Genomic DNA, 26566 nt, shown 5'->3' on the forward strand with positions numbered 1-26566 from the left:
AAGATGTTAATATCACCATTCTCAGATGTATGGCTCTTTTATTTACAAGAATCACATATGACTCTCTCCCAGTGATATTTGTTCTTTGTTCTCTTCTCCCCAATTTTTTTCCTTTGCTTCTCTTTTCCTGGAGGCGGCATCCCATGGTGAGTACAGGTTCACAATTGTTGGCAGCCCTCCAGTATCTCCCATGAGTAACCATTCGTCATGTGTGACCCTGGACAGTGAACTTTTATAGACAGGAGGGACATCACAAGCACGTCTGATCCTGTCCTCACTCAATGCTGACATAAGTTCAATACACCAGGGGCTACTGGATAGTAATTAAGAACAGGAAAGCTGGTTGATTTTTTTTCCCTCCCTTGCCTGGGGGCACTGAAGAAAATTTTAGTGTCCCAAGCACTGCCTGACTCAGCATAGACCAGTGAGTGAAGCTAAGGTCTTCCTCATTTGCATCATTCAGTACTGCATCACGTGAATCATCAGGAAAGCTTCTGTTCTTTGTTTTGCAAAATGCTGAAAATTTTGTTTTACCCCCACAAACATTTGAATTACTTAATGTGAGCCCATTTGAGTCTCAAGTGTGTTTAACGTGAATTTACATCACAATGGTGCTGGTACACTTTGCACTGATGCTAAGAAGCTGTAGTGTAAATCTAGACTCAGGGCTGATTTGATTCTAGATTGGAGGGAGTGAGACTGTCTCTTCCAGGGAGTATCACCATGTCTTACTCTGGAGTCAGGGCCTGACCTGAGTCCAGATTTACACTATAAATTTAGCATCAGTGTTAAACAAAACCTCTTTGCACTGACATTACAGTTGTAGAGTAAATTCAGCCATTAAAATCTCAAGTCATTCAGAATATTTTTTTTCTGCTTCAATTAAAAAACATTTAAAATTAAATTTGAAAATAAAACTTTCTTTCACAGAATATTTGTATTGAAATGTCTTCATGGTTGACAGCAACATTTAAAAATAATTGAACGACGTTATACAAATAGACCTCAAAGGAAAACTTGATAGAGTGCTGCATTTTATCCCTCTACTCTGCAACGTTCCCATGTGTTATTTTTCTGTTTAAACCTGAACCTGAGGTTGAATCAGAATGGTTGTATGGTGAGTAATGGCAACGGAATTCCAAAAGAGATACCAAATGGCACCTACTAACGGGTGTTCATCAAAATCTATGTTCAAGAATCTCTTTCCTATCTTTCACTACTATGGTGAGATTGGATGATGAGACATACCAAGTGTAGCTTATTGAGTTAGGCCAGCTAAATGATCCTCCAAGCTTCTGAGTTAATCGCCTGTAACTGATTTGAAATTTGAGGAGGGGTCCCCATTAAAAAACAATGTTAAGCATTTAAAAAACATAAATATATAAGCCTTGCAGTACTGCTGGGGCCTAAAATCAGAACAACTCATTTATAGGCCAGCAAATTGGGGCAGATACCATTTACTCTTGTTTTTTTGTGCCTTAAATACAGCATCCAAATTTCGAAACAGGATTTGGCCCTTACAATGATCAGCCCGCCGAGTCTCACACACCTAATTTGAATGTATTTAACTGAATGTCAGTGGCAACACAGTTTGAATTTCCTGTACTTACACTCACTGTGCGCTAGGAGTAAGTTAGAATGAATATTATAAGGTGCATCAAATGCCAGGATCAACTGAGACTGGCAGAAGTAAGAAGGTTTTCAGCCTGAAGACTGCAGATAGTTTGAGTAGCAATTACTATGAGGAGAGATTGAGAAGGATGGGCCTATATTCTCTGGAGTTTAGAAGAATGAGAGTAGATGCAAAGAGGCTGTTTCCCCTGGCTGGAGAGTGTAGAACAAGGGGGCATAGTCTCAGGATAAGGGGTGGATGATTTAGGACTGAGATGAGGAGGAATTTCTTCACTCAGAGAGTGGTGAATCTTTGTAATTCTCTACCCCAGAGGTGGAGATGCCGGTGATGGACTGGGGTTGACAATTGTAAACAATTTTACAACACCAAGTTATAGTCCAGCAATTTTATTTTAAATTCACAAGCTTTCGGAGGCTTCCTCCTTCCTCAGGTGAATGTTGTGGAAATGTTTCGAGGATTTCATTTCCACAACATTCACCTGAGGAAGGAGGAAGCCTCCGAAAGCTTGTGAATTTAAAATAAAATTGCTGGACTATAACTTGGTGTTGTAAAATTGTTTACAATTGTCTACCCCAGAGGGCTGTGGATGCTCAGTTGTTGAGTATATTCAAGACTGAGATCGATAGATTTTTGGACTCTAAGGGAATCAAGGGATATGGGGATCAGATGGGAAAGTGGAGTTGAGGTTGAAGATCAGCCACGATCTTATTAAATGGCGGAGCAGGCTTGAGGGGCCGTATGGCCTACTTCTGCTTCTATTTCTTATGTTCTTATGTACTGCAGCTAGGAATGATATTTTGAAGCTTTTTTTTGCATTGAATATAGACAACTTTGGACTTGCTTCTAACTATGTAAGACCACCGGAGATTTTGACCTGCACCCATAGTGAGTAATTATCAGGAGAAGGTATGTCATTCCCATGGGCATACCTCTGCATGGATATAGTAGCCTAGTGGTTCTGGTACTGGAATAGCAACCCAGAATTCAAATCCTATCATGGAAAGTTGTGAAACTGAATTCAAAAAATCTGGTGATTTGTGGGTTAATACCAGAAAAGGACCATGAAAGCTGTCGAGTGTCATAAAAATCCAACTAGTTCATTAATGTCCTGTAGGAAAGGGAACCTGTCATACCTACCTGTTCTGCCCTACATGTGACACCAGTTCTGCATTTTGTGGTTGACTCTTAATGCCCTCAGGGCAGTTAGTCATGGACAATAAATACTGCAGTGTCACCCACATCCCAAAAACAAATTTTAAAAAAAGAGGAGCTGGAGAGGTTGGAAGAAAGGATTGTGAGGTAGCATTTAAAGAGGATATACCCCATAAAGTAATATTCTCTCTCCCCACCCTCCACAAAATATACAGGCAACATAGGTCCTACAAAGGCTTTAGTGAGGAGATGTGTGTTAGAAGTGTGAATTTCACCAAGGAAGCAATAGGGGGAGCTGAGCCAGCTACTGCATGAGGACCTGCAGCGAAGAGCATCAGCCCGCACAGCTCTATCTAGAGTAATGAAGGTGACAACCACACTTAACATTTATGGCACCAGGTCATCTCAGGCAGCCACAGAGGATCTCACGGGATCCAAGGTGAGGTAGCCAATTGGATACAAAATTGACTTGACGACAGAAGACAGAGGGTGGTTGTAGAGGGCTGTTTTTCAAACTGGAGGCCTGTGTCCAGCAGTGTGCCTCAGGGATCGGTGCTGGGTCCGCTGTTATTTGTTATTTATATTAATGATTTGGATGAGAATTTAGGAGGCATGGTTAGTAAGTTTGCAGATGACACCAAGATTGGTGGCATTGTGGACAGTGAAGAAGGTTATCTAGGATTGCAACGGGATCTTGATAAATTGGGCCAGTGGGCCGATGAATGGCAGATGGAGTTTAATTTAGATAAATGTGTGGTGATGCATTTTGGTAGATCGAATCGGGCCAGGACCTACTCCGTTAATGGTAGGGCGTTAGGGAGAGTTATAGAACAAAGAGATCTAGGAGTGCAGGTTCATAGCTCCTTGAAAGTGGAGTCACAGGTGGATAGGGTGGTGAAGAAGGCATTTGGCATGCTTGGTTTCATTGGTCAGAACATTGAATACAGGAGTTGGGATGTCTTGTTGAAGTTGTACAAGACATTAGTAAGGCCACACTTGGAATACTGTGTACAGTTCTGGTCACCCTATTATAGAAAGGATATTATTAAACTAGAAAGAGTGCAGAAAAGATTTACTAGGATGCTACCGGGACTTGATGGTTTGACTTATAGGGAGAGGTTAGATAGACTGGGACTTTTTTCCCTGGAGAGTAGGAGGTTTAGGGATGATCTTATAGAAGTCTATAAAATAATGAGGGGCATAGATAAGGTAGATAGTCAAAATCTTTTCCCAAAGGTAGGGGAGTCTATAACAAGGGGACATAGATTTAAGGTGAGGGGGGAGAGATACAAAAGGGTCCAGAGGGGCAATTTTTTCACTCAAAGGGTGGTGAGTGTCTGGAACGAGCTGCCAGAGGCAGTAGTAGAGGCGGGTACAATTTTGTCTTTTAAAAAGCATTTGGACAGTTACATGGGTAAGATGGGTATAGAGGGATATGGGCCAAGTGCAGGCAATTGGGACTAGCTTAGTGGTATAAACTGGGCGACATGGACATGTTGGGCCAAAGGGCCTGTTTCCATGTTGTAACTTCTATGATTCTATGATCTTTGTAATATCAGTCAGGGTGCTATCCAGACATGAATTCATCAACTTACATTGAGTCTACAGCACAGAAATAGGCTAGTCGACCCAACTTGTCTATGCCGGCGTTTATGCTCCACACGAGCCTCCTCCCACCCCTCTTCATCTAACCCTATCAGTATACCTTTCTATTTCTTTCTCCCTCATGTTTATCTAGCTTCCCCTTAAATGCATCTATGCTATTTGCCTCAACTACTTCTTGTGGTAGCGCATTCCACATTCTTACCAATCTTTGAGTAAAGAAGTTTCTCCTGAATTCCCTATTGGATTTATTAGTGACTATCTTATATTTATGACCTTTAGGTGACTGATGCATTCTTCAGGAGAGCCGGGGAATTCATTGAGTTTGGCAAAGCACCAACGAATTTCTAGGCCACTGTGTACAAGCTACTTCTGGAACCAAATTGAGCGAATTAGGTGAAGGTTAGCATGTTTCCTGGGAGACATTGGACAGCTGATGAAAGAGATCTGTTGGTATCACACTGTTAAAGTGGAGAAACAGGTTTTAAGATTCTGCATGCAAGTAATAGTTATTGCGGAGGGCAACACATAGCGTAAAATCCCGATTTAATGCCCTGCTTAACCAGAGTGCACTGTGAAGGGTTAACTGTACAGCTCTTTATTTTCAAAGGTTGAAGAGTTTGCTGGTGCCCAGGTTGCCAATGAAGAAAAACAGAGTGGCATTGGGTTACCTTGCCTGCTTTTTTGCATCATTGATTTGTAGTTTTGGGAATGAGAGTTGGCACGGCGCCACCTCCTCCCCTCCCCCCACATGACTCCAAACTCATTCACTCAAACTAAAGCAAAATACTGCGGATGCTGGAAATCTGAAATAAAAAACAAAAAATACTGGAAATACTCAGCAGGTCAGGCAGCATCGGAGGAGAGAGATGATCGACCTGAAACGTTATCACTGTTTCTGTCTCCACAGATGCTGCCTGACCAGCAGGATAATCATCACTTTATCAAAAATAATGGCTATCGTATGTAGTTTTAGATTTGGTGATCACTCTTCCCATATTACAGGTATTTTTTGCAATTTGTTTTCTTAAGGCCAAAGCATTTAAATGTAACTCTAGTCCATTTGAAACTAAAGAATTGAAACATGACCATTGTGTGGATTAAAGATATGGTTATTACTTTATTTAATTTTGTATCCCAAAAGTAAGGCAAAGGATTTCACTAAGTTTAAAGGAGATAAAATAGAAGGTTGCAGGCTACTAATAAGTAAAAGATTGTCATTGAGAACTATTATGTGTGTGCTTCAAACTGTAGTCTTCAATTTCCTTGTAAGTGCATATTGTTTCTGCAAGAAACTCAAAGGCTATTACAAAAAAAAAGATGGCCTTGATGGGCTGAGAGCTGAAAAGCAATTCCATAAAATGGCAGGACTGCTGAGAATGGCTCACTAAAGATAACACTGGTGTATCAGTTAAAAGAAGGCCTAAACCCAAAATGGTGAAGCGTTGAATTAAATAGTTATGTAATACTTTATCAAATAACTTCTCTGGATCTAAGGACAGCGTAATATTTATTTTAGGGACTTGTGCTCTTGTCATGTGCTCTAGTCATGTGGATAAAGCTACAAAAGCATTATTTTGAAGGCAGATCTTTAAACTTTTTTGATCCAAGTTGAGCAATGTATTTCTAACAGTTAGATAAGCTGCTCGTTGACAATGAAGCTATCAGAAACACTTTGATCTGTTCACATGAGTATGTGTGAGAGTGGATTGTTCCCTCAATAATGCAAATGAATTTGTGTAAATGCCCAGCTCCAGGAGAAAACGCACAGCACCTGGAAAGAAGAGTTTTACTGTCCCCCAGGTGACGTGCTTACAAAAGCCTGAATACTGTTTTCTTTCATTCCTTTTGAATTGTATTTTCAAATTATTTTCAACTGCCTGAAATTTCTCTTTTTTGACATTGTTCCTTCTGCATTCATTCACGTACCATATTGAGTTAGAATCAGCGAAAAGGGATTACAAAACTTACTATTGTGTAGCTTTACATATGAGACCATTTAACCTGGGATCTGATAACTAACTCGATTACACTGATGTGCTGTTAGAAAATACAATCCTGAAAATGCATATACTGTTCACTCTATAAAAATATTAACAATACCCAAGATGTAGTTATCAAATGGAAAATTATTAACAGTTACAATCATCATTTTAAATTCATAGCTACTAAATACATTTATTGATACTTGCAAAAGAAAATAACTATTTATTTAGTATTCTGCATATTTTGATGATTAAATAATGTGTTAATGTTGATGAGTTGGTAGTTGAGGAATAACCAAAAGAATGATAGAGTGCAATATTCATAATTCATAGACCAATTTGTAGACAGCAGACAGATTATTCACATAATCCTAATGTAGCAAGGTTCTCCTGCTTGCTGCTCATGGTCTCACTATTTCATAACAATGAAACAAATACATCTTATTGGGAGTCCAATAATGCACCACATTGGAGTACAAATACTATACAATGGAATGGCACAATATCAGTTTATGTGGCAATTCTCTACACAATGAGGTCCCAACTTTAGCTGTGTCGTCAGCAGCTGGTGCTGAGCAAAGTGAGGAAAATAAAATTGAAAGTGAGAGTGTCTAGGCTACTCCAGCATATCTGTTGGCTAATTATGAAATGGCCTGAGAGCAAGTAACTTATCTGCCTCTCTGAGAGATGAGATGGTACTTTTTCTCTTCGTTAACACCACAGATATGCTAGACCACATGCAGAGCTTGTTGTAGTGAACCAGAACTAGAACCTCATCTACTCTCTTGTGCTCTTGTTTATTTTCAAATAGACAAATATGGATGCATAATATCAATTTTTCAGTAATCTGTATAACTCAATTTGAAAAGTAATTGGTGACAGCTTTCTAGAAATATTTAGTTTGTAAAACAGAATTGAAGTTAGTGAAACAGAATTGAAATAAACGGAACAAAAATGATTACGAGAATGGCTTTTTTATGTATACCGAAAAACCCTGCCAAAGTGTCACCAATTTTTGGAGGTGAAATTGATCTTCAACAATAGTGCAAAATAGACGATGGCAAATCTTTAGCCCATTTTACACCCCGCCCAATTAGCTTTACCACTGACTTCAATGGAAAATAAAATTGGGAGGGTTATAAAACAGTCTGCTAATTTGCTATCATCTGTTTTGTGCTAGCGCCCGAGACTAATTTGACTCCTATTATGCTCCAAAACTTTGCTCTTGAATGAGGAATCAACATGGTTCTGCTGGAACAGGACATCACTAAACATTACCAAAGAAATGTTATTTGGGAGCCTGATGAACCAGAGGATTCAACAGTAAAAGCACCTATGCCAGTTGTAAGAGCCAGTCGACAGTCTCTCATAGAGAACACCTCCCCATAATTAACCCAATCCCCTTTTGCACAAGCAGTCTTTCCTCTTTTTCATGCCCTGGAAAAAAATCAGCATCAACAATGTTTGCACAGAAACCTACTTAACTGGCAGCCATAGCACTCCTCTCAACTGTGCATGTGTTTTGCTGAGCCATACAAATAAAATTCTCCACACATGCTGCAACTCCAGTATCACCATATTTTGTTATCCAAAATTCAATGTTTCTGATTCTAGTGCCTGCTACCACAATGCTTCTCTTTCCGAACAATCTGTGTGTGTTGTACTGTCCTACATAATCTTGTGTGATTCTTCTCGGTGCTACCTCAGTGGCTGGAGCCTTTGATGTGTTTGTGTGCCGTAAGACTGAGATAGCACTCAACCTCTGTGGGCATGGTCCTGAGATGATCCAGCTGCTGGCTGCTGCATTTCCACAGCTGGGAGTACCTGCTTTCTAATACACCTGAAGTCATCAGAGGAGGGTGACGGATTGGTGCAGATATGTTACCATGGGAAAGATATAAACATCAACCATTATCATTTCATGCCTGCTCCTGCTCCTAGATTCAATGTCATCAGACATGGCTACAGAACAGAAAACAGAGAGTAGGGGTTAAATAAAGGTAGTTACTCAAACTTGCAAAAGGTGGGAAGTGGTGTCCACAATGATCGGTGCTGGGACCATTATTGTTCACCATTTACATAAACGATTTGAACTCGGGAATCGGAAGTACAATTTCAAAATTTGCGGATGACACCAAATTGGAGGGTGTAGTTATTACTGAGGAGGACTGCGACAAAATACAGGAAGACATTAATAAACTTGCAGAAAGGGCATGTAATTGGCAAAAAGTGTGAGGTGGTACATTTTGATAGGAATAATAAGGAGGCCACATACTCCTTGGAAAATAAGAGTCTAAATGGGTAGAGGAGCAGAGGGATCTGGGAGTACAGATACACAAATCACTAAAAGTAGCGATGCAGGTTAATAAGGCCATTAAAAAAAAAGCAAAGAAAGCACTGGGGTTCATTTCTAGAGGGATAAAATTGAAAAGTAGGGAAGTTATGTTAAACTTGTATAGAACCTTGGTTAGGCCACACTTGGAGTACTGTGAACAGTTCTGGTCTCCATATTATAAAAACGACTAGAGGCACTGGAGAAGGTGCAAAAAAGATTTACTAGGGTGACACCAGAACTGAGAGGCTATACCTATCAGGGAAGACTGAACAGGCTGGGACTCTTTACTCTAAAAAAGAGAAGGCTGAGGGGTGACCTGATAGAGGTCTTTAAGATTATAAAAGTGTTTGATAGGGTAGATGTGGAGAAGATATTTCTACTTGCGGGGAGACCAGAACTAGGGGCGATAAATATAGGATAGTCACTAATAAATCCAATAGGGAATTCAGGAGAAATTTCTTTACCCAGAGAGTGGTTAGAATGTGGAACTAACTGCCACAAGGAGTACTTGAGATAACTAGCATAGGTGCATTTAAGGGGAATCTAGATAAACACATGAGGGAGAAAAGAATAGAAGGATATGTTGATGGGGTTAGATGAAGAGGGGTGGGAGAAGGCTCCTGTGGAACATACACACCATCATGGCCCCATTGGGCCGACTGGCCTGTTTCTGTGCTGTACATTCCATGTAATTACCTGCCAATCTGCAGATCAGCTAATGTCAGAACATCAGTGACATTACCGAGGCTTTCTCCAGTTGAACACTAAACCTTAGGTGTCACTGCAACCCACGCCCTCTATGGCAGCAGTCTGAACATTCATGAGAGATGCATTTGGGCCTCCATTGTGGGGGGCTCCACTGCAGATTGACCATGGAGTTGCCACACATTTCAAGGTGGTCTGCGGAGTTTTCATCCCATGCCACATTTGTGGGCATTGGACTATTTCACGCGAGCCACCGCATGATGGAAACTAGTAGGCCTGCTCTCCAATGAATTCATAATCTTTCATGCTCAGAAAACATCCTTGTTTTAAAAGCTGGGCCCTGAAAAGCAGGATTCCTTTTGCTATCAGCTGTGGATGGTTGTGATCTCACCCTTTGATCAGCTGCTTTCTACTTCTACTAAAACACTTTCGTCTGTTGCTGTTTACTTGTGCTCTGTTTTTCACCCAGTGTACCTTACTCAAATCCCACGGGGTGGATGCACCTGTACTACTATTTGTCAAGTTGCAATTGTATGATGGGATTTACTTTGACATGTAAGAAAGAAATACTTGCATTTATATAGTGCTTTTCATGACCTCAGGATATCCCAAAGCACTTTACAGCCAAAGTAATACGTTTGAAGTGTAGTCACTGTTGTAATGTAGGAAACGCGGCAGCCGATTTACGCACAGAAAGGTTCCACAAACAGCAATGTGAAAATGACCAGAAAATCTGTTTTAGTGTAAAGTCCAAATAGTGTAAGAATGTGCGGGTAAGAGGAAATTTTTGCTACATTGCTATGATGTCACAGTGTGGTCCCCTACCTTTCCACACCTGGTGAGATCATTGAACTTTTTCCAGAACCGAGCCCAGAATTGTCTGGACAGTGGTGCTGGCATTGACATGATCAGTAACCTCCTACCAAATCCCTGACTTACCCTTCAGTTGACTCAACAGCCAACTGGAGCAAAAGAGATGTCCCTCCTCTGGTGAACTTGCAGCAGCAAAATTTCTATAGCCATCTCCTTAAACTGTGGCATCCTGCTGCTGGCACAACTCCTCATCAACTTTTTCGGTTTCTCTTCCAGTACATCAGCAGAAAAATGAAGAAAAGATTGCCCCTTTAAGCTGTTGCAGACCCCCTAATGGGTGAGTACTGCATTGGAGATGTGAATCACATCTGGTGCTCATCCATATCATCTAAATGAGCTGAAATACAGCTGGGTTCAGCAAAGTTAAAGTTGAATGCATGTGCACTGTGCACTGCCTGATTTACACTGGGGCAATGGGCTGACTTGAAAATCAGCCTCTACATGTTAATTGGTTTTGGTTAGCTTTCAACTTTGGTAGAGGCGTAAAACTGGCTTCCATGGAAAGGAAAATCGGCCGAGCTTTATGATAAGCAGTTGATCCGATACCTCTGGCTTTACGACCCTGCCAAAGTTGAATGTTTACCCCATTGTTTGTACCCTCGCTCACTGAGTCAGAGCTTCAGTGTAGTTTTAGCATTTTACCTGTGGAGCTCTAAAATCTTTAGTAATTATTGCTACTCTGTAACCTGACTTACATAAAAGCAGAAAATATTGGTAATACATAGTAGGCCCATCAGCATCTCAAAAGAGAACCGTTTGTCAGTAGCAGTTCTGACTAAGAGTCTCTGTTCAGTATGTTAAAGAATAACAAAAAAAAGCTGGAAATGCACAGCAGGTCAGAAAGCATCTGCAAAGACAAAAGACAGTTTATGTTGTTCTGGGTTTTGTACACTTCATCAGAACTGATTTCAGATTTCCATCTTTTGCAGTTTTCCTTTTTCATTTTGTCATCTATTATGTTACTTGCCTTTTCTCTTTTCAGTTCCTGGTGGGTCTGCTGTACATTTCTAGCCCTTTCTGTTTCTAATTTAGATTTCCAACATTCACATTGTTATCTAACTTGCATAGTTGTAAAATTGTTACTTTGGTGGTTTGCAGTACATTTGTGTGGTTTTATATGGGAGATTTTCTGCTTCAGCGTTCCTGAGGCCAAAATAAATGGATGAAAAATCAAAAGCTGGAGGTGTGTAATTTCCTAATTTGTGCTCTTGCAGGACAGAAGCGGAAAATCTCCCCTTGTGTTTTCAGTAAATTTGGTGCAATTTCTGTTCACTGTGATCTTTGGATATGTGCAGTCAGGACAGAGCTGGGACTGTCTTAGGAGAAGAGATTTTATTTTTGTCCATGAAGAAGCCATTGTACAACTGTTACTATGAAAACACAGTATCAAATTGTAAAATTGATGAGTACGTATTAGAAAAAAAAGTATCAAAATATTAATTATTTGTTTGCTAATGATGAGAGAGAGCAGTGCTAACTGCTAATGCTAGTTTTAATTACAATCCATATAAAACACATAATGCATTAATTGTCCAAGTGGTTCAGGAAGAGACGATTTATCCAATAAGCAGTTCACAGGGGTTCCATTATTTTATGGTCGTGGTTACATTCAATGCCTCACAGTGCTGTGCTAGTTTCTGAATGATCTGAATTTCAAATGATGGTTGTTGCACAAATGATTTAACGCAGCACCAAATGATAAGATCCCTAGGGAATTGACATCTCTGAAGTCTGAGAGATGAAATGGACTGTCTTTTACTTTTGATACAAATGTGTACATTGTCACATCTGAGATGCAGAAATACAAACACGTAACATAAAATCACAGCATTTCTTTGGTATACTTTGTTTTAAAAATCAACAACGATCCCATGTGAATTATTCAGGAATCATTTTCCAGTGATAACCAGTAATTTCCTGGATTGTTGCAGGTTTATTTTAAAAAGGAACATAATATTCATGTTATGCAACCAATCATTCAAATTTCATGCCTGTGTTAATAAGAACTTATCATCCATTATTCAGCAACATAGTGCTAAAGTTCCTCAGGCTTCATAAAAAGCTGTTACTAGCTGTTGGCCTAGTAAGGCTCCAATAGAGTACATGTATAACTATGCAAGGTACTTTTCTCACCTACTCCAGTATTTTCAAATTGCTTTATATAATTTCATTGAAGTGTTACCAAATTTATTGACCCTGAAATATAGATGGTGGTTGGCATTTGCAGTTTGCCACAATCCTAAAAATACCATTCAACTTTAGCTTGCAGAGGTTCTCATCGAATAGTTAGAAAACCACTTCTGGAACTTTGGCTCAAATCCAGTCCAGGTTGAGGAACTGGTAGTCTCAGTTGGTAAGGGTGCTAAGTTTAGGCAGATTCTAATTCTCAACGAATAGGAATCTATAGCAAAAAATGACCCTGAAATTCATTACTGAAGCAAATTAGACTGTCTTGCTGGATCGAGTGTATATACTCTGATGGGTGAGCAGGCAATGAAAGTAGTACTGGAGGAGGATGGTGTGATTGTATTGAAGGCGGTAGGGAGGTCAAGGGAGACAAGGAGGGTCACAGTCACAGAAAATATTGTTTGTGACTTTGGTTATGATTGTTTTGATAGAAGTGGAAACCTGATAGGATGGATTCAAACAGGGAGTTGTCGGAGAGGTGGGCACAGAGCTGGGAGGTGACAACAAGTTCACAGACATTGGAGAGGAAAGAGAGGTTGGAGATTGGGCTGTAGTTACTGAGAACAGAGGGATCTGGGGTGTTTTTTTTGAAGGAATGGGATGATGATGGCGGTTTTGAAAGGGAGGAGGACAGTGCCTATGGAGAGGGTACCATTTACAATGTCATCTAACGTGGTGCCAGGAAGTGAAGTTGGGTGGACAAAAGTCTAGTGGGAATGGGGTCAAGGCAACAGGAAGTGAGTCTCATGGATGAAATAAGCTTGGAGATGGCATAGAGTAGATGGGGGAGAAAGTAGAGAGAGACTGGGGTTCAGGCTAGGGTAGGGGAGAGACTGAACAGGGTTTGGCTTTGAGGAAGGGGAAGGACGAAGCATCAGAGGTAGATACTTTGGTGATGAAGAAATCCTCATAATTATTGATAGATGTGATGGTGGAGGGAGCAGGAGAAGAGGGATTTAAGGAGGTACTAGAGGAAAGGAGTCGGGGTATTTTTGACCTCGAAGATAATCCTAGAGTCGGGCCCCATATAGTACTTATGCAATAAAACCCTGATAAACTGAACTCTAGTACAGTATAATGAAAAATTCTTTATAAAAATTTTTAAACACACTGATGTTGAAGACAGTAAAATGTTTCTCATAATAACATTTTGAAAAGACAAAAACTATACATCAAATTGGGTGAATTGGTAGCACTCTCACCTTTGGATCAGAAGATTGTGGGTTTGAGTCCCACACCATCACTCTGAAGTGATAATCCTGTGACGTACTGAGAAGATGCTATGTTGTTGGAGGTGCCATCCTTTGGTTGAGATGTTAAAACAAGGTCCTGTTCAGGTGGATGGTAAAGAGCCCGAGGCATATTTGAAGAATAGCGGCGAGTTTTGCCTGGTGTTCTAGTACAGAATAACTATTGTGTTTACCTGCATAATAACAGTCACCATCACCAGAATTTTCAACTTCAGTAGGGGCATAAAATGGACAGTAGTTGATCAGCTGCCCGTTATACACCCTGCTCGATTTTAGGAAAATTGGGTGGGGTGTATAATGGGAGACCAATCTGCTACCGCTCGTTTTATACCCCCGATGAAGTTGAAATTTCACATGTTATGCGCTTTGAGACGTTTCTATTATGTTATGATACTAGATAAGTCAAGTTTTAAAAAATTTCTTATTTTGCACACATCTTTGCATCTGCAGTGGTTCATACTCTTGTTACACAAAATGGTTTCAATCAACTGTATTCAATAATTGTACCTAAACATAAGGTATACTTTGTTGATGTTGATTTACTTTGTATAAGAAACTTATTTCTAAGAATAAGTACTTTGCCATAGAATAAGTACCTTGCTATTTGGTGCGCCATATAAAACTCTCTATTTGTTTTATAAAGCATGCATATATTCCTATATCTACGACACCCTCTTTGACTAAACTGGAAGCTCAGTTTATTAAAGGCAGTTAAAGATTATTTTTTGAGAATAATTTTAAGTATTTGTACACCCGCAGGTGGCAATTCAGGCATGGAGGTTAGTGAAGGTTGGATTTTCCATTTATTAAAATTAATGGATGGAAAATCCTGCGCAGTCTGCTGACTTTTGTGCTAAAATTCCCGATATCCGCTCATGTCAGGCGACCCTCCACGCCAGAAGCACGATTTCCTAAAATCTACCCTTCTGGCTTACTTCTAATTTGTTTTCCATTTTGCATCTAGCACCATTTCTACATGTATATAAGGGTGTTATAAAATAAAAATGACCAACTACTATATTTACATTTATATAGTGCTCCTCATGTAACAGAACATATCAGAGAACTTTATGAAAAGAAGAGATGGACACTGAGCGGGAAATAATGGAATTCGGGTGGAGGGAAAACGTGATCAAAGAAAGTGCTTTTATGTCAGGGGCGTCTTTAGTGTGGGTTGCAGGAAAATAATTGTGTCAGTCTGCCATGTTTAAGCATACTTGCTGAGCTGGTGTCCTTGCAGACTGGCCTCCGGATTGTAAACTTTGAGAATCTGCACATACACCAGTAGCTGTGCCACATAGGCAATTATGCATGTGTGAAATATTAGGACTGTGACATCAGCAATGACCAGCTCCACTGTTAAGCATAAAACAAGGAGTGGCACTTCCATGACCCAGGCTGCAGAATCTCTTAGTACAAAAGCAACCTAATGGACAAACTATTGCTTACCAGCATCATTTAAAGTCCAGGGTTAGGGTGGGCGAAAGAAAAGCACATCTTGGCTACATCACATGCACTGAGCTAATCCCATGCATCTTTGCACTGTTTCATGACACTGATTCGCATCATGCCATCAGGCTATAGACATGCTGAAACTAATTTAGGAAACATCAAGAACCGATGGTGCTGGAGAAAACGAAGTAAAAACCAGGCCTCTGCTACCACTGGACTTAACAGGCTGGTAAACTTATCTTTGATGGTGCTACTGGAGCATAGGACTTGTACACAGGAACCAACAGTGCTAGCATAATGTAAAAGTGCCTATAGATAGGTTTTTAGGACACAAGTGATGTAGTAAGGTGTAGAAATCTTGCAGTTTTCATATTGAAAATTAAGATCAAGCATGCTTTCATCTTTCTGCTTCATGAGAAGTTTCTGAGCTTCCTGAACTGGCTTTAGGATGCTTTCCATTGATGGAAACTGTTAGCAGGCCAATTAAATACAGTAAATCCTTTGTATATGAAGTAATAAATCTCTGTATAATCAGTTAATTCCAAAATAATAAATAACACTATTATTTAATAGAGGCAGCTTTGATGTGCTCCTCCAGTGTAAGGTGTGGTAGTTCATTCTTTTTTAAATGTTAGATATAAGGAACATATTCACAGTCAATAAGCTGCAGCATTTAGACTTTATGGTTTATATAACATACAGAAATATCCCTATCCACAGCTAGAATTGAAAGAAACATACTGCACACCTTTTAATTGGAAAAGATAACATTCACTTTAAATCTTAGACTACTGAACACTATGCCTAGTTTTAAAACTATTTGTAATAATGGACACCTGGGAATGCATTATATAGGGAATCAAGGAAGCCAAGAGTAATTGCACAGCAGTAATTTAATTGAGGGCTCAGGCAATACCATTAACTGCAAGAATGAAGCTTCAATGGTTCATAAGAAACATACAAATCACAAGATTCAACTGCAGCCTTGAGATTACTCCTTGGTATTGGTTGTTGTTTTATATTATATACAGTTTCAATTTTCTGTGTGTTTGTGGGGATGCATTTAGTTTTGGGTCAATACTTCCATCAGCAATGACTGTCAGTGCTAATGTCAAGTATAGTTCCCCATGCTGATGATGTGTGATATGGCTCAGACTGAAGGATTAACAGCATTGCTATAATTTTATCAAGAAATAATTTGCAGATAACTGGAAAGTTCTATGGCCAGAGTACAGTGCTGTGATTCCCTATTAAACTATATTATCAAAGCTATTGAACAATTTATAATCACCATCTAAACCATGATATTACAATGCAATCATGAACTCTGTATACTATATATAAATAATATTATGTCTGCAAGTATTTCTTCTCTACAAATCAGTGTTCTGTTGTCATGTATTTGTTACACTTTGGTGTCAACTTTTCTCTTTATAAATTCCTATGTCCACATTTATATTGAAAACTGCCTATGTAAACTTGTCATCCTGTAATTACACCCTCCTGTCAGTGGTGGCACTACAGCACCTAAGTTTTGCATCTCCCAGCTCCTCAGCCTACACCCAACTCTACTTCTCTGCTTCTCAAATTGGCGTAAGTTTTGCTAGTCAACTATAAATAATATCAAATCTAAGTGTAAATGCAAAAAAGGAACAAAATGTTTGTCTTTAAAATAAAAAATTAATTGCATTTGCATTCAACAACTTGCATTTATATAGCGCCTTTAATATAATAAAACATCCCAAGGCACTTCATAGGAACATTATCAAACAAAATTTAACACTGAGCCACATAAGGAGATATTAGAACAGGTGACCAAAAATTTGGTCAAAGAGGTAGGTTTTAAGGGGCATCTTAAAGGAGGAGAGGTGGCGGGGAGGTTTAGGGAGGGAATTCCAGAGCTTACGGCCTAGACAGCTGAAGGCACAGTCGCCAATGGTAGAGCAATTAAAATCGGGGATGTGCAAGAGGCAAGAATTGGGGGAGCGCAGAGATCTTGGAGGGCTATAGGGCAGGAGAAGGTTACAGAGATAGGGAGGGCGAGGCCATGGAGGAATTTGAAAACAAGGATGAGGATTTTAAAATTGAGGTGTTCAACACACTCCCAGTGATTACATTATTATATTTCTAGTTCCAACTTTGTTTAAGCCTAATATTATGACGTACGCTTTTCATTGCATTTTTGCATTTAAAGGCAATAAACTAATCAAGAGGTTCACCTGGCATCACAAATCGCATGTGTGTAGCTCAAGTGCTTTATTAGGATCATCTGAGCCCTGATATTAGATTACTGCCCTGAATTCACTCTAGGCTATCTCCTATTTTTTTTTACATATATAGTGTTCATTTTGTGGAGTAGTTTTATTCTGTTTTGGTTCATTATCTGCACCATCAGCAGCTTTTCAATGCCAACACCCACTGCCTGCCTGCTTCACATCACCAATGTGTGGTGATGGCACTGAAAAACAAATGATTGTGACATAATTGCTGGAAATTTATCAAGAAATAATTTGCAACTGACCATCAGGATATTATAGGGCCAGTGTAGGTTATGTTTAAACGCATGAATGTTAATGGACAATCGTATCTGGATTTAATTAATAGGGAAACGAAAATAACAAAGGTTATATATTAATAAATTTATGAAAATCTCTTAGTTCCAGCAGATTTTCTGGAGATTTGTATCTAAACTTAAAAACCTCGATAAATAGGACATTTAAAAATGCAATGAAAAGCGTAGGTCATCATATTAGGCTTAAACAAAGTTGGAACTGGAAATATAATAATACAACCACTAGCAATGTGTTGATCGCGTAAGGATTCAGCCCACTGATGCCTTTGCGCCATTTAATTGTTTTCTAGTGAGAGTGACAGCTACACCGTACCAGCAACTTCACGTTCTGAATAAGCTTCCAGTGACAAAACACTGCTGAAAGCATGTTAGATCTATGGATTTGCACTCGGCCAAATGTTTACGGCAGTGCAGCCATGGCAACAGATGAACTGCTGTTCCAGGTTAGGTGGATATTCTATTTACCAGGAGAAGCAGACTCCGGATTGCCTGTTCTGCTTGTACATATCACTAACCCATTATGTATCCTTTAAATCGTTCCTTACAATATTTTACAAGTATATATACGGCTTTACTAAAAAAAACTCTCAACAAGGTTTAAAATTATATTTGTGTGTTTTATATTCAGATATGTATTAAAGTTTTGTGTCCAGTTACGTTCCCACACGACAAAATATTTATCGATTTGTAACGAAACTGAAGAATTTGATTTAATGCTTACCTATAAAGGCACTATACGGAAAAGCTGTTGTAAGTTATTAAATGTGTCAATCAAGGAACGTGTTGAGAAAACGAATGTTAACAGTTCTGTTGTATTTAATAACTAGACCTGGAATCTGCGAAGCAAGTATGTGTTTGGGATGAAAGCAATTTTTACAGCTCAGGTCCAGGTATGTAGTTGAGAATTTGAATTCGTTTCCAACAATTGCATACCACAAATATTACAGCAAGACCTAGGCAAAATAGTCATCATTCAGCTGATGCCATCCATGGTGGAGGGTGTATCAGTTTTGTTTCTCTGATGTATATTTCTGTAAATTTCTACTAGTTTATTTTAAATTGGATATGTTAATTCCAAATGAAATGGTGATGTTTAGGCTCGTTTTCTTATTTAATATACACGTTATGAATAGAAATTTCTACACTCTAGCTTTTGTTTTAAAAAATGAATCAAAAACAAATACTAAATTTATGTCTGCTTGATATAAAGTGCTAAATAGTAAATCCAGATTTATTCAAGACACTAATTTCCATACTAAGTCCCAGTATCAGTTGTACCTGAGTTATATCTTTTGAATCCACAGACGAGTAGACATTGAGATGTCAAGAGAGAGATATACATATGCGTTTATAAATTCAATATACTGGTTTATGAATATGCATTTGGGACACATGTGTCATTAACCTGTTCTAAAGAACAGTGGGCGGTGGGACTTCAAACTGTGCCCGTGTTCTCAATTCTCAAATTAGCCGATTCAGAAGGGATGAGGCGGAGGCAAAAAATAATTTCACAAATGCCACTTATGGTAAAGCTAAAATTATTAGTAGCAGACCTGCTAGTGTGGTCCATATTTACTCCCAAAGCATTTTTAAAAAATCTGACAATGTTTCACACAGGCTTTGGAGAGAGAAAAAAAAGAAACAAGCAATTTTAAATTCTAATGCTACGAGTTGCTGTAATCCAAGCTAAAAGCAGTGGGCTTTGTTGCAGGCTGCAGAGGTGTGCTGCACAGTAACAGAGTCCAGCCTGAGGATTGGCCCCTCTGCTCCATTCCCAGCCCGCGCAGGCGCGCTCCGCCGCATTCCTAAATGGGACATCTGGCCGTGACATCATTGATTGGCTGTCATCCGAGAAACTTTTGTCCCTGCGTCCAATCAGGTCACCGGGTGAGAAGAGGAAGAGGAAGGGGGGCTGGACCAGGAACAGAGACCCCTCTGGAGGCGCATTTCCAGCACTACACCATCACCTAGAGCGTCTCAACCGGACCCTACAGCCTGCCCCAACCTCCCACCAAGTGGCTCCAAATCCAGCCCATCCAACCTGCAACAAGCTGTTCTTCCACAACTAGATCCGCCGCTTCAATCGCACTGACCATGCCCGGCCATCAGGTTTATTGATCCGGACGATCTATTGCAATTTTTTTTTGGGGAGGGGGGGAGGAGATCCTCCGCAAAAAGGTACCGAAGTGCTCGCAAACTGATTGAGCCCATTCTGTCTTTTTTTTTTAAAGGGTTTTTTTTACGGAGGTGTAAAGATTTTTTTCTCTCCCCCCCCCCCCCCCTCTCCTTCTTACATGGCGAACAAAGCGATCGATTGGGAGAGCAGCGGGGATCGCGACATGTACCGTCACTTTCAGGACTGGTGTCTGAGGACCTACGGGGATTCGGGCAAAACAAAGACGGTCACTCGGAAAAAATACGATCGGATTGTGCAGCTCCTGAGCGGAGCCGAGCTCAGCTCGGTTGATAATGCCAAATTCAAATTTTGGGTGAAATCGAAGGGATTCCAGCTGGGGATGGGCGATCAGAAAAAGGGTGCTGCCGGAAAACCAGCGGTGTACGTACCAGTAAAAACAACGGTTAGTCTCCAGAGTGGGCAATTTATTCATTTATATCTAACCAATAAATGTTTTGTCTGTCTTAAAGTCTGGGTAGTTGCTGCGCTGTGTAGTATTTTAGGCGGTCCTCCGGCTGTCACGTATTGATTTGCATGGCTGCTTAGTGTTGAACACCTGGCCGCTGTCTCTATGTAAAATAAGGTAAATAAATGGTTGCTCCAAATGCTGGAGCCCTGCATCTGAACTTTGTCCAGCTCTGATCTTGAAATCATTGTTAGACATTCAGTCATTTCAGAGGAAAGCAGATACAGCCGAATGGAAGCCCTCGAAATAAAGACGAAATCTATATCTCTATATGTTCATTGAACTGCAAAATGGTATTGCAAGTTTGCACGAGTTTTCAAATTGCGTTCTAACCAGTACAGATCATTTTCTATTTATAGGAGGGATGAAGTTAGCGATATACCTATTCCCTATTTTTGCAAGGTTAATGACAGTGAAACAACTGATGGGAATTTGTCCGGGATACAAAAAATATCACAGAGCACAGTGGCCATAGGTCGATGTTCCGGAATACCATTCTGCAGTGATGTGCTGTCGAGGTGCCCCCTGGCACACATCGACTGTTTCCTGCTCCCTCTACCCATCAGACTCCGTTTTTTCTCTCTCTCCTAGCTTAGTTCTCTAACGGTCTTCAAAATGTGCGTACGTTTCATTTTCTTATGTGTTACCATCAACTGTCTCTGCCCCCATCTTCGTCCTGTCTTTATTTTTATCCAGTGCCATCTTAAGCGGTCTGGTTTCTGTGGCCAGTCTCCACCTCACTGTATGACACTGTCAGTTAGGTCTTCCGTTTTCTTATTTGGAAAAACACAGGATGCTTTCGTTTGCTTTATGTAAAACGAATAGCAGTTTCAGGGGAGAAACACGATCCATTAGACCACTTAGAAGTCAATTCTACGGATATAAAAATTGAAAGTGGCACAGTCTGCCCAACCTAGGTTGTTAGTTTCCCTTCCTTTTCGTCGCTTCGTCTTGTTTTCTTTATCCCCACCCCCTCCCATTTGTTCAGTGCTTCTCGCTGCCTGCAGTAGTCACTAATTAGCCTGCATTAGCACTCTCCTGGCCAGGTAAATTGCACTTGGATGAGCAGTGCAAAGCACCAGCTCTCCGGTTCATTATAATTAGCTAAATGAGCCAGTCCTAAGAGAGTAGAACAGCGGAAACCACAAGTGGAAAACAGAAAGACGCCTGGGACTAAAACGAATTAATAGGGGAAATTGGGAACCAATCTCACTGGGATGTTTTTTTAAATGAGATTTTTTTTGTGTGTGTATGTGGAGAGACTGTTGACACAAATAATAGATTTTTGCATTTAGCGGTAACCTTTTGGTTCTTCCACGAGTAATCACAAAAGAGGTAAATTTTAGATAGCAGTATGGAAGTCAGACTGGTACACTGGATGTACTTCGTCGCCAGGCAACAAGCTCTGCGTCCCAGCTCCAGATTGTGTGCTGGAGGACGAGTAGATTTCTATAGAAGGCTCTCACTTAAATAAGTATTATTTCTGCTGCAAATATATCTATGATTTGCGTTTTTTTTAAAGCTGAGGTTTTATGCATACTATTTTAATTAAATATTGACTGTAGAATGGAATCACGCGTGTAGTATGCTAGTGTGTTGCTCTTTGACAGACTTTATTGTGCCTTTGCTGTTAACTACTTAAACGCACCGATTTCTGGGAAGCTTTCTGTGTGCAATAAATAAATTAGATTGATAATTTCGACGCTTGAAAACTGTTAAAAATCTGTTTCCAATCTGGTGGGTAGTTTGGCTTTATTGCATTGAATTCTATTTTTGAGGTAAAATCGAGTGGGAGAAGATAACGTTGGACATGTGATACTTCTGTAATTTGGCAGTTGGAGAAAAAAGATGCTTGATGTGAAGAGCTAGTATTTTGTCAGAAGCAGAAGGGAGTAACAGCATCCCACAGCACTCGTGTCACTGAACATGATTTTATGTGCAAACATCACCACAAATCCAGTAGTTTAAATAAGAGAACTCTAACCCGATATGTTTTTTTAAAAAACACTTTTCTACAAAGATACAACATGGGCTGGGCCATCGGTTTACTGTGGTTGAATAAGTCAAATCCCGTTTTTATTACATGGGATTCTGGGACTTTTACTACTGTGTGGGGACCTCTTTCCGTGATTCCAATGGTTTATAATTAAGGCTATTAGTTTACAGTGACTGAACGAGTCAAATTCCATTTTTATTTTATGGGATTCTGGGAGTTTCATGTATTTTTAGGAATCTCATTTCATCATTCCATTCATTTATAATTAGGCCCCATGGTTAACGGCAACCAAATAAGTCAAAATTCAGTTATTACAGGATTTTCACTGGTGTTTCAGGAATCGCATTCTGCAATTCCATCCATTTTCTATGAGAACTGGAAATCAGTGGCCTTGACCATGTCACATCCCAACTCATCTAGTTATTTCAGCAATACCTGTACATTGATTTTGTTTCAACACAAAGATTGTATTATCTAGAACTATGTTTAAATATTTTGCACATATCAGGATTAAAATCACAGTAAAGGTATATTTATATAGAAACATATTTTAGGTAACACAATATTCCTTTTATCCATGCACTTATTCACACATCTCCCTCTCATTGATTATGTAATGCGTGTCTGCCTTTCAGTTTGATTCAATATATAAAGATTAATCGACTTTATACTAAACTAATTTATTTACATTTATCGCAATGTAATTGTCAGTATATGGAAGTGTATGTATGTACACAAAATCTCGATCTATATACGAACCCGTTCAAAATACATTGACGGAATTTTGAATATAGACATAAATCACATTTGTACACCTTTGTTGAATACCTGACGTGCCACAATACATGTATATATGAAACTATAGCGCAGAGCAGCACTTTACACAGCTCATGTTGTGGGATTAGAGCTCGCCTACCAGGATCCTACTTCTCATCGAGACACTGGCGTTACCATAGAGACACTCATTACCTGTCTCCCTAGTAGAGTGGACCCAGGCACTCAGCTCCAGGAATTAACTTTAATGGAAGCTCTACCCACCAAGCGCACAGCCATCGCTTGTTCACAGCGCTCTGTTTACAGCTATGCTCAGGACAAAAGGCCCAACATGAGGTTAATTAAACAAATGTGAAGGAGATACGAGCACCTCAACCAGCAAGGGGCAGGAAGTAGTGGGGCAAGTTTGGCTGTCCACGACGACTTCAAGGCCCTGATACAGATTTCCCCCAAAAAATGCATTCGGTTTAAAAAAAGCACAAATCTGGCAGAGTGACAGGACAAGCAGACAAGAACAACAAGCCAAAATCGGTCTATTTATAACCGGACGCTAAAGCACTGGGGGAGGGCTCCCTGACTTTAAACTTCCCCTCCCCGCCCCGTAAATAAAGAAACACATTTTTGCTGTGAAATTATATTCCTAAAATACGATTCTAAGCAAAAGGAAACTATGAGGCATACAGAAGAGAATATATTTCTAAAATATTTTGAATGAAAATTGAATTTATACTCGTGTATTGTTTCAGAACTCACATAAAAAAGCCAATTTCATTCCTCACAGCCTCCACCCCGCACAGCTGCTTGTCCCTACCAGGATGATGAGAAATTAAATTTTCGGCAATTATGTAATATAAACAGAACCTGAACTTTCGTAGACAAGAAAAAATACTGCAGATGCTGCAAATCTGAAAACAAAAACAGAAAAAGCTGAAAATAGCTAGTCAGTCAGGCGACATTTCAGGTCTGAGACCCTCACCCAGGACCTGTACTTCCCGCCTTTTCTGCTCTCTGGGCTTTCATAGATTGCTCTGCAAAGACGATTAAACACAGAAGGGCAGAAATAATACTATCTGAATAAAGTAACAAACTCCACGGCTGGCCGAACTTAAAAGTTCGGAATGTAAAAGAATATGGGGAAAGAGAAAAGGCCATCGGCCCATTAAATTCTGCCCCAATGCACCCAAAACCTTTCGGATCTCTTCCTGGTGTCTTTTTTTTCTTTAGTCCCTTCTGAAATGCCTTCATTTCATTTTCAGCAAGATAAAAAACGAACGCAGGACATGTACATCCTTAAACAGAGTTATTACACAATATAAAATCGGATTTTATATCTTGGTGCTTCATTTAAAGAAAATGCATCACCCTAGAATTAGTGTTGCGAGTATCAGTGGCCGCCCTTAATGTATGACATTCTTTTGTCACTGTTTTAGCGGACACATCAACTCGTTTAAAGTATATGGGTTAGTGACTTAAAACAGTGGAGAAAGGAATGTCATAGGATTGCGTTAAGCATTTGTCCGCTAAACCAACAAGTTTCCATCTGATAGAGACCTCCTTTTGTAAATTGTAATACAATAATGCCTCTTGTTTAATTTTTGGGGTTGTTTCTTACGGATTATTTTTAAAATTTAAAATGTAATTTAAATGTTCATTTGGATGAGTATAGTACACAAGGAACATTAGCTAACTTAGATGAAATTGTGGGTCAGATATCGGTTTTGCAGCGATTTGACAGTTTCTGTGTCGCGTCCTAGGGATACACTGGAACTATCTTTTAATGTGAAGCAAAGAGTTTTTTGGTGCATATCAATGCAAACGTGGCAGTACAACTAAGGAGTTCGATCCGCTCTGATTCCCAAGCACAACAACAACAACTTGCATTTATATAGCGCATTTAATGTAGTAAAACGTCCCAAGGTCTTCACAGGAGAGTTATCAAACAAAATTTGACACTCTCTAAGAGACCATCTTACACTAGTTGGACTCAAGATCAGTGCCTAGATGGTCCACTGAATCTCATGGAGACTTTAAAAACAGTGAAAAATAAATTTATAACATTAGTAGTAGAAAGTCCATATGCACTTGGTAGTATAACTCTGGTCTGTCAGCTGCACATCACACACCACAGCTACAACATGACAGCAATCATTGCAAAACCAACTTTTCAAGGTTAAAATGAAAGTTGAAAAAGTTTCCAGGTATTCTGCTATGCTATCTTTACATTTCAATGAGACTGGACAGTCAGCTCTTTATTAGCTTTAGGAATTTCAGTGACATTTGGACCATGGTTAGCAGAGCTCTGTGCATGTTTAAGTGTGCACGTGTAGAGCTTTGCTTTGCCTGGTCATGGGGTAATGTGAACAGAGCACTATAGCTTGGTGATGTCTTCTCAAACTGCTGTCAAAGTACTTACCACAGTACGCTAACAGCCTTAAGTTTATTCTCAATCGACAGGTAAATTCTTTTAAATTATATTTTAACTGCTATTAATCATTCAAACCAAATGTTAACCACAGCTTTTATTTGACATTCTTTTATACTTCGCACATTTACCAAATTGTTGACTCATTTGCTGCCAGAATCAATGCTAACAATGTTACGGTTTCTGGCTCATATATTTTTACAATTAAAACAGCAGTCTGGTACAACATAGGCCCATTCAGTAATTACTTAGAGAATAATTGCCCAGTCACAAGTGGATCCTTCAAGAGAAGGTAAGGAGCAGAGGCACTTCCCCAGAGGGAAGGGAAAATCACAGGTCAAGACAATCTATATTGCTCTGGCAGATGTCCTGGACAATGGTTCAGAAGCAAAAAGGGAGAGATCTTTTAAAGTCTCGTACATGTTTGTTAAGTTAGGGAGTGGTTCGTGAGACAAGGGGAATCTTAAGAAAGCAAGAACATAATGTAGGAAATAGAGCAAAAATTTTTGTTTTGAAAAGCATTGTCTCATAAATGCTCTCCCAGACACTAAAATATTATACATTTTTAAGGGAAATCGCAAACATTATTTAGCAGTGTCATATTTACTGTGGTAACTTCTATATTTATAAAAAATAAAAATAAACAAATTGTAAAGTTTCTGATCTCAGATACCAGCCACAATTGTCAAACTGGCACAAGCATATACAACATATCCTGAGGCAAGGAGGTGCTAAAATTGTCCATTTTCTTTTGGCTCACTATCAAATATTTAAAAAAATGGATTGAGTTAACTCTATTACCTGACAGTTCCAAAAACTTCCAGCTAGATGAAATAGCGGACATCTGGCAATGTGTACAAAATATCACAGCGGAAGATCTATGATTTTTACACTTTTAGAGCTAGCCAAACTCTCAGTGTAGTGCAGATGAGGTCATTGCCGCTAACTGTGTGGGATGTGTAAGGGATCAGGCAAGGGAGACATTG

At 39.6% G+C, this 26566-nt stretch overlaps 1 protein-coding gene and 1 long non-coding RNA gene across 4 annotated transcripts in view; one reads left to right on the forward strand and one right to left on the reverse strand.

The window, feature by feature from the left end:
- LOC137335208 (uncharacterized) overlaps positions 1 to 26566 on the reverse strand; it is a 104161-nt gene that overhangs the window by 26125 nt on the left and 51470 nt on the right. The gene's annotated exons all lie outside the window — the stretch shown is intronic.
- nol4lb (nucleolar protein 4-like b) overlaps positions 19710 to 26566 on the forward strand; it is a 253339-nt gene continuing 246482 nt past the window's right edge. For 2 of the 3 annotated variants that reach the window (XM_068000428.1, XM_068000430.1), the window contains exon 1: positions 19710 to 20325. In XM_068000428.1, coding sequence (XP_067856529.1) covers positions 20041 to 20325 — 285 coding nt within the window. In that variant the 5' untranslated portion in view covers positions 19710 to 20040. The remainder of the gene's footprint in view (positions 20326 to 26566) is intronic. The other variant, XM_068000429.1, reaches the window with a different exon arrangement.

Source organism: Heptranchias perlo, chromosome 19, assembly GCF_035084215.1.
Source record: "Heptranchias perlo isolate sHepPer1 chromosome 19, sHepPer1.hap1, whole genome shotgun sequence".
Taxonomy (NCBI): Eukaryota; Metazoa; Chordata; class Chondrichthyes; order Hexanchiformes; family Hexanchidae; genus Heptranchias; species Heptranchias perlo.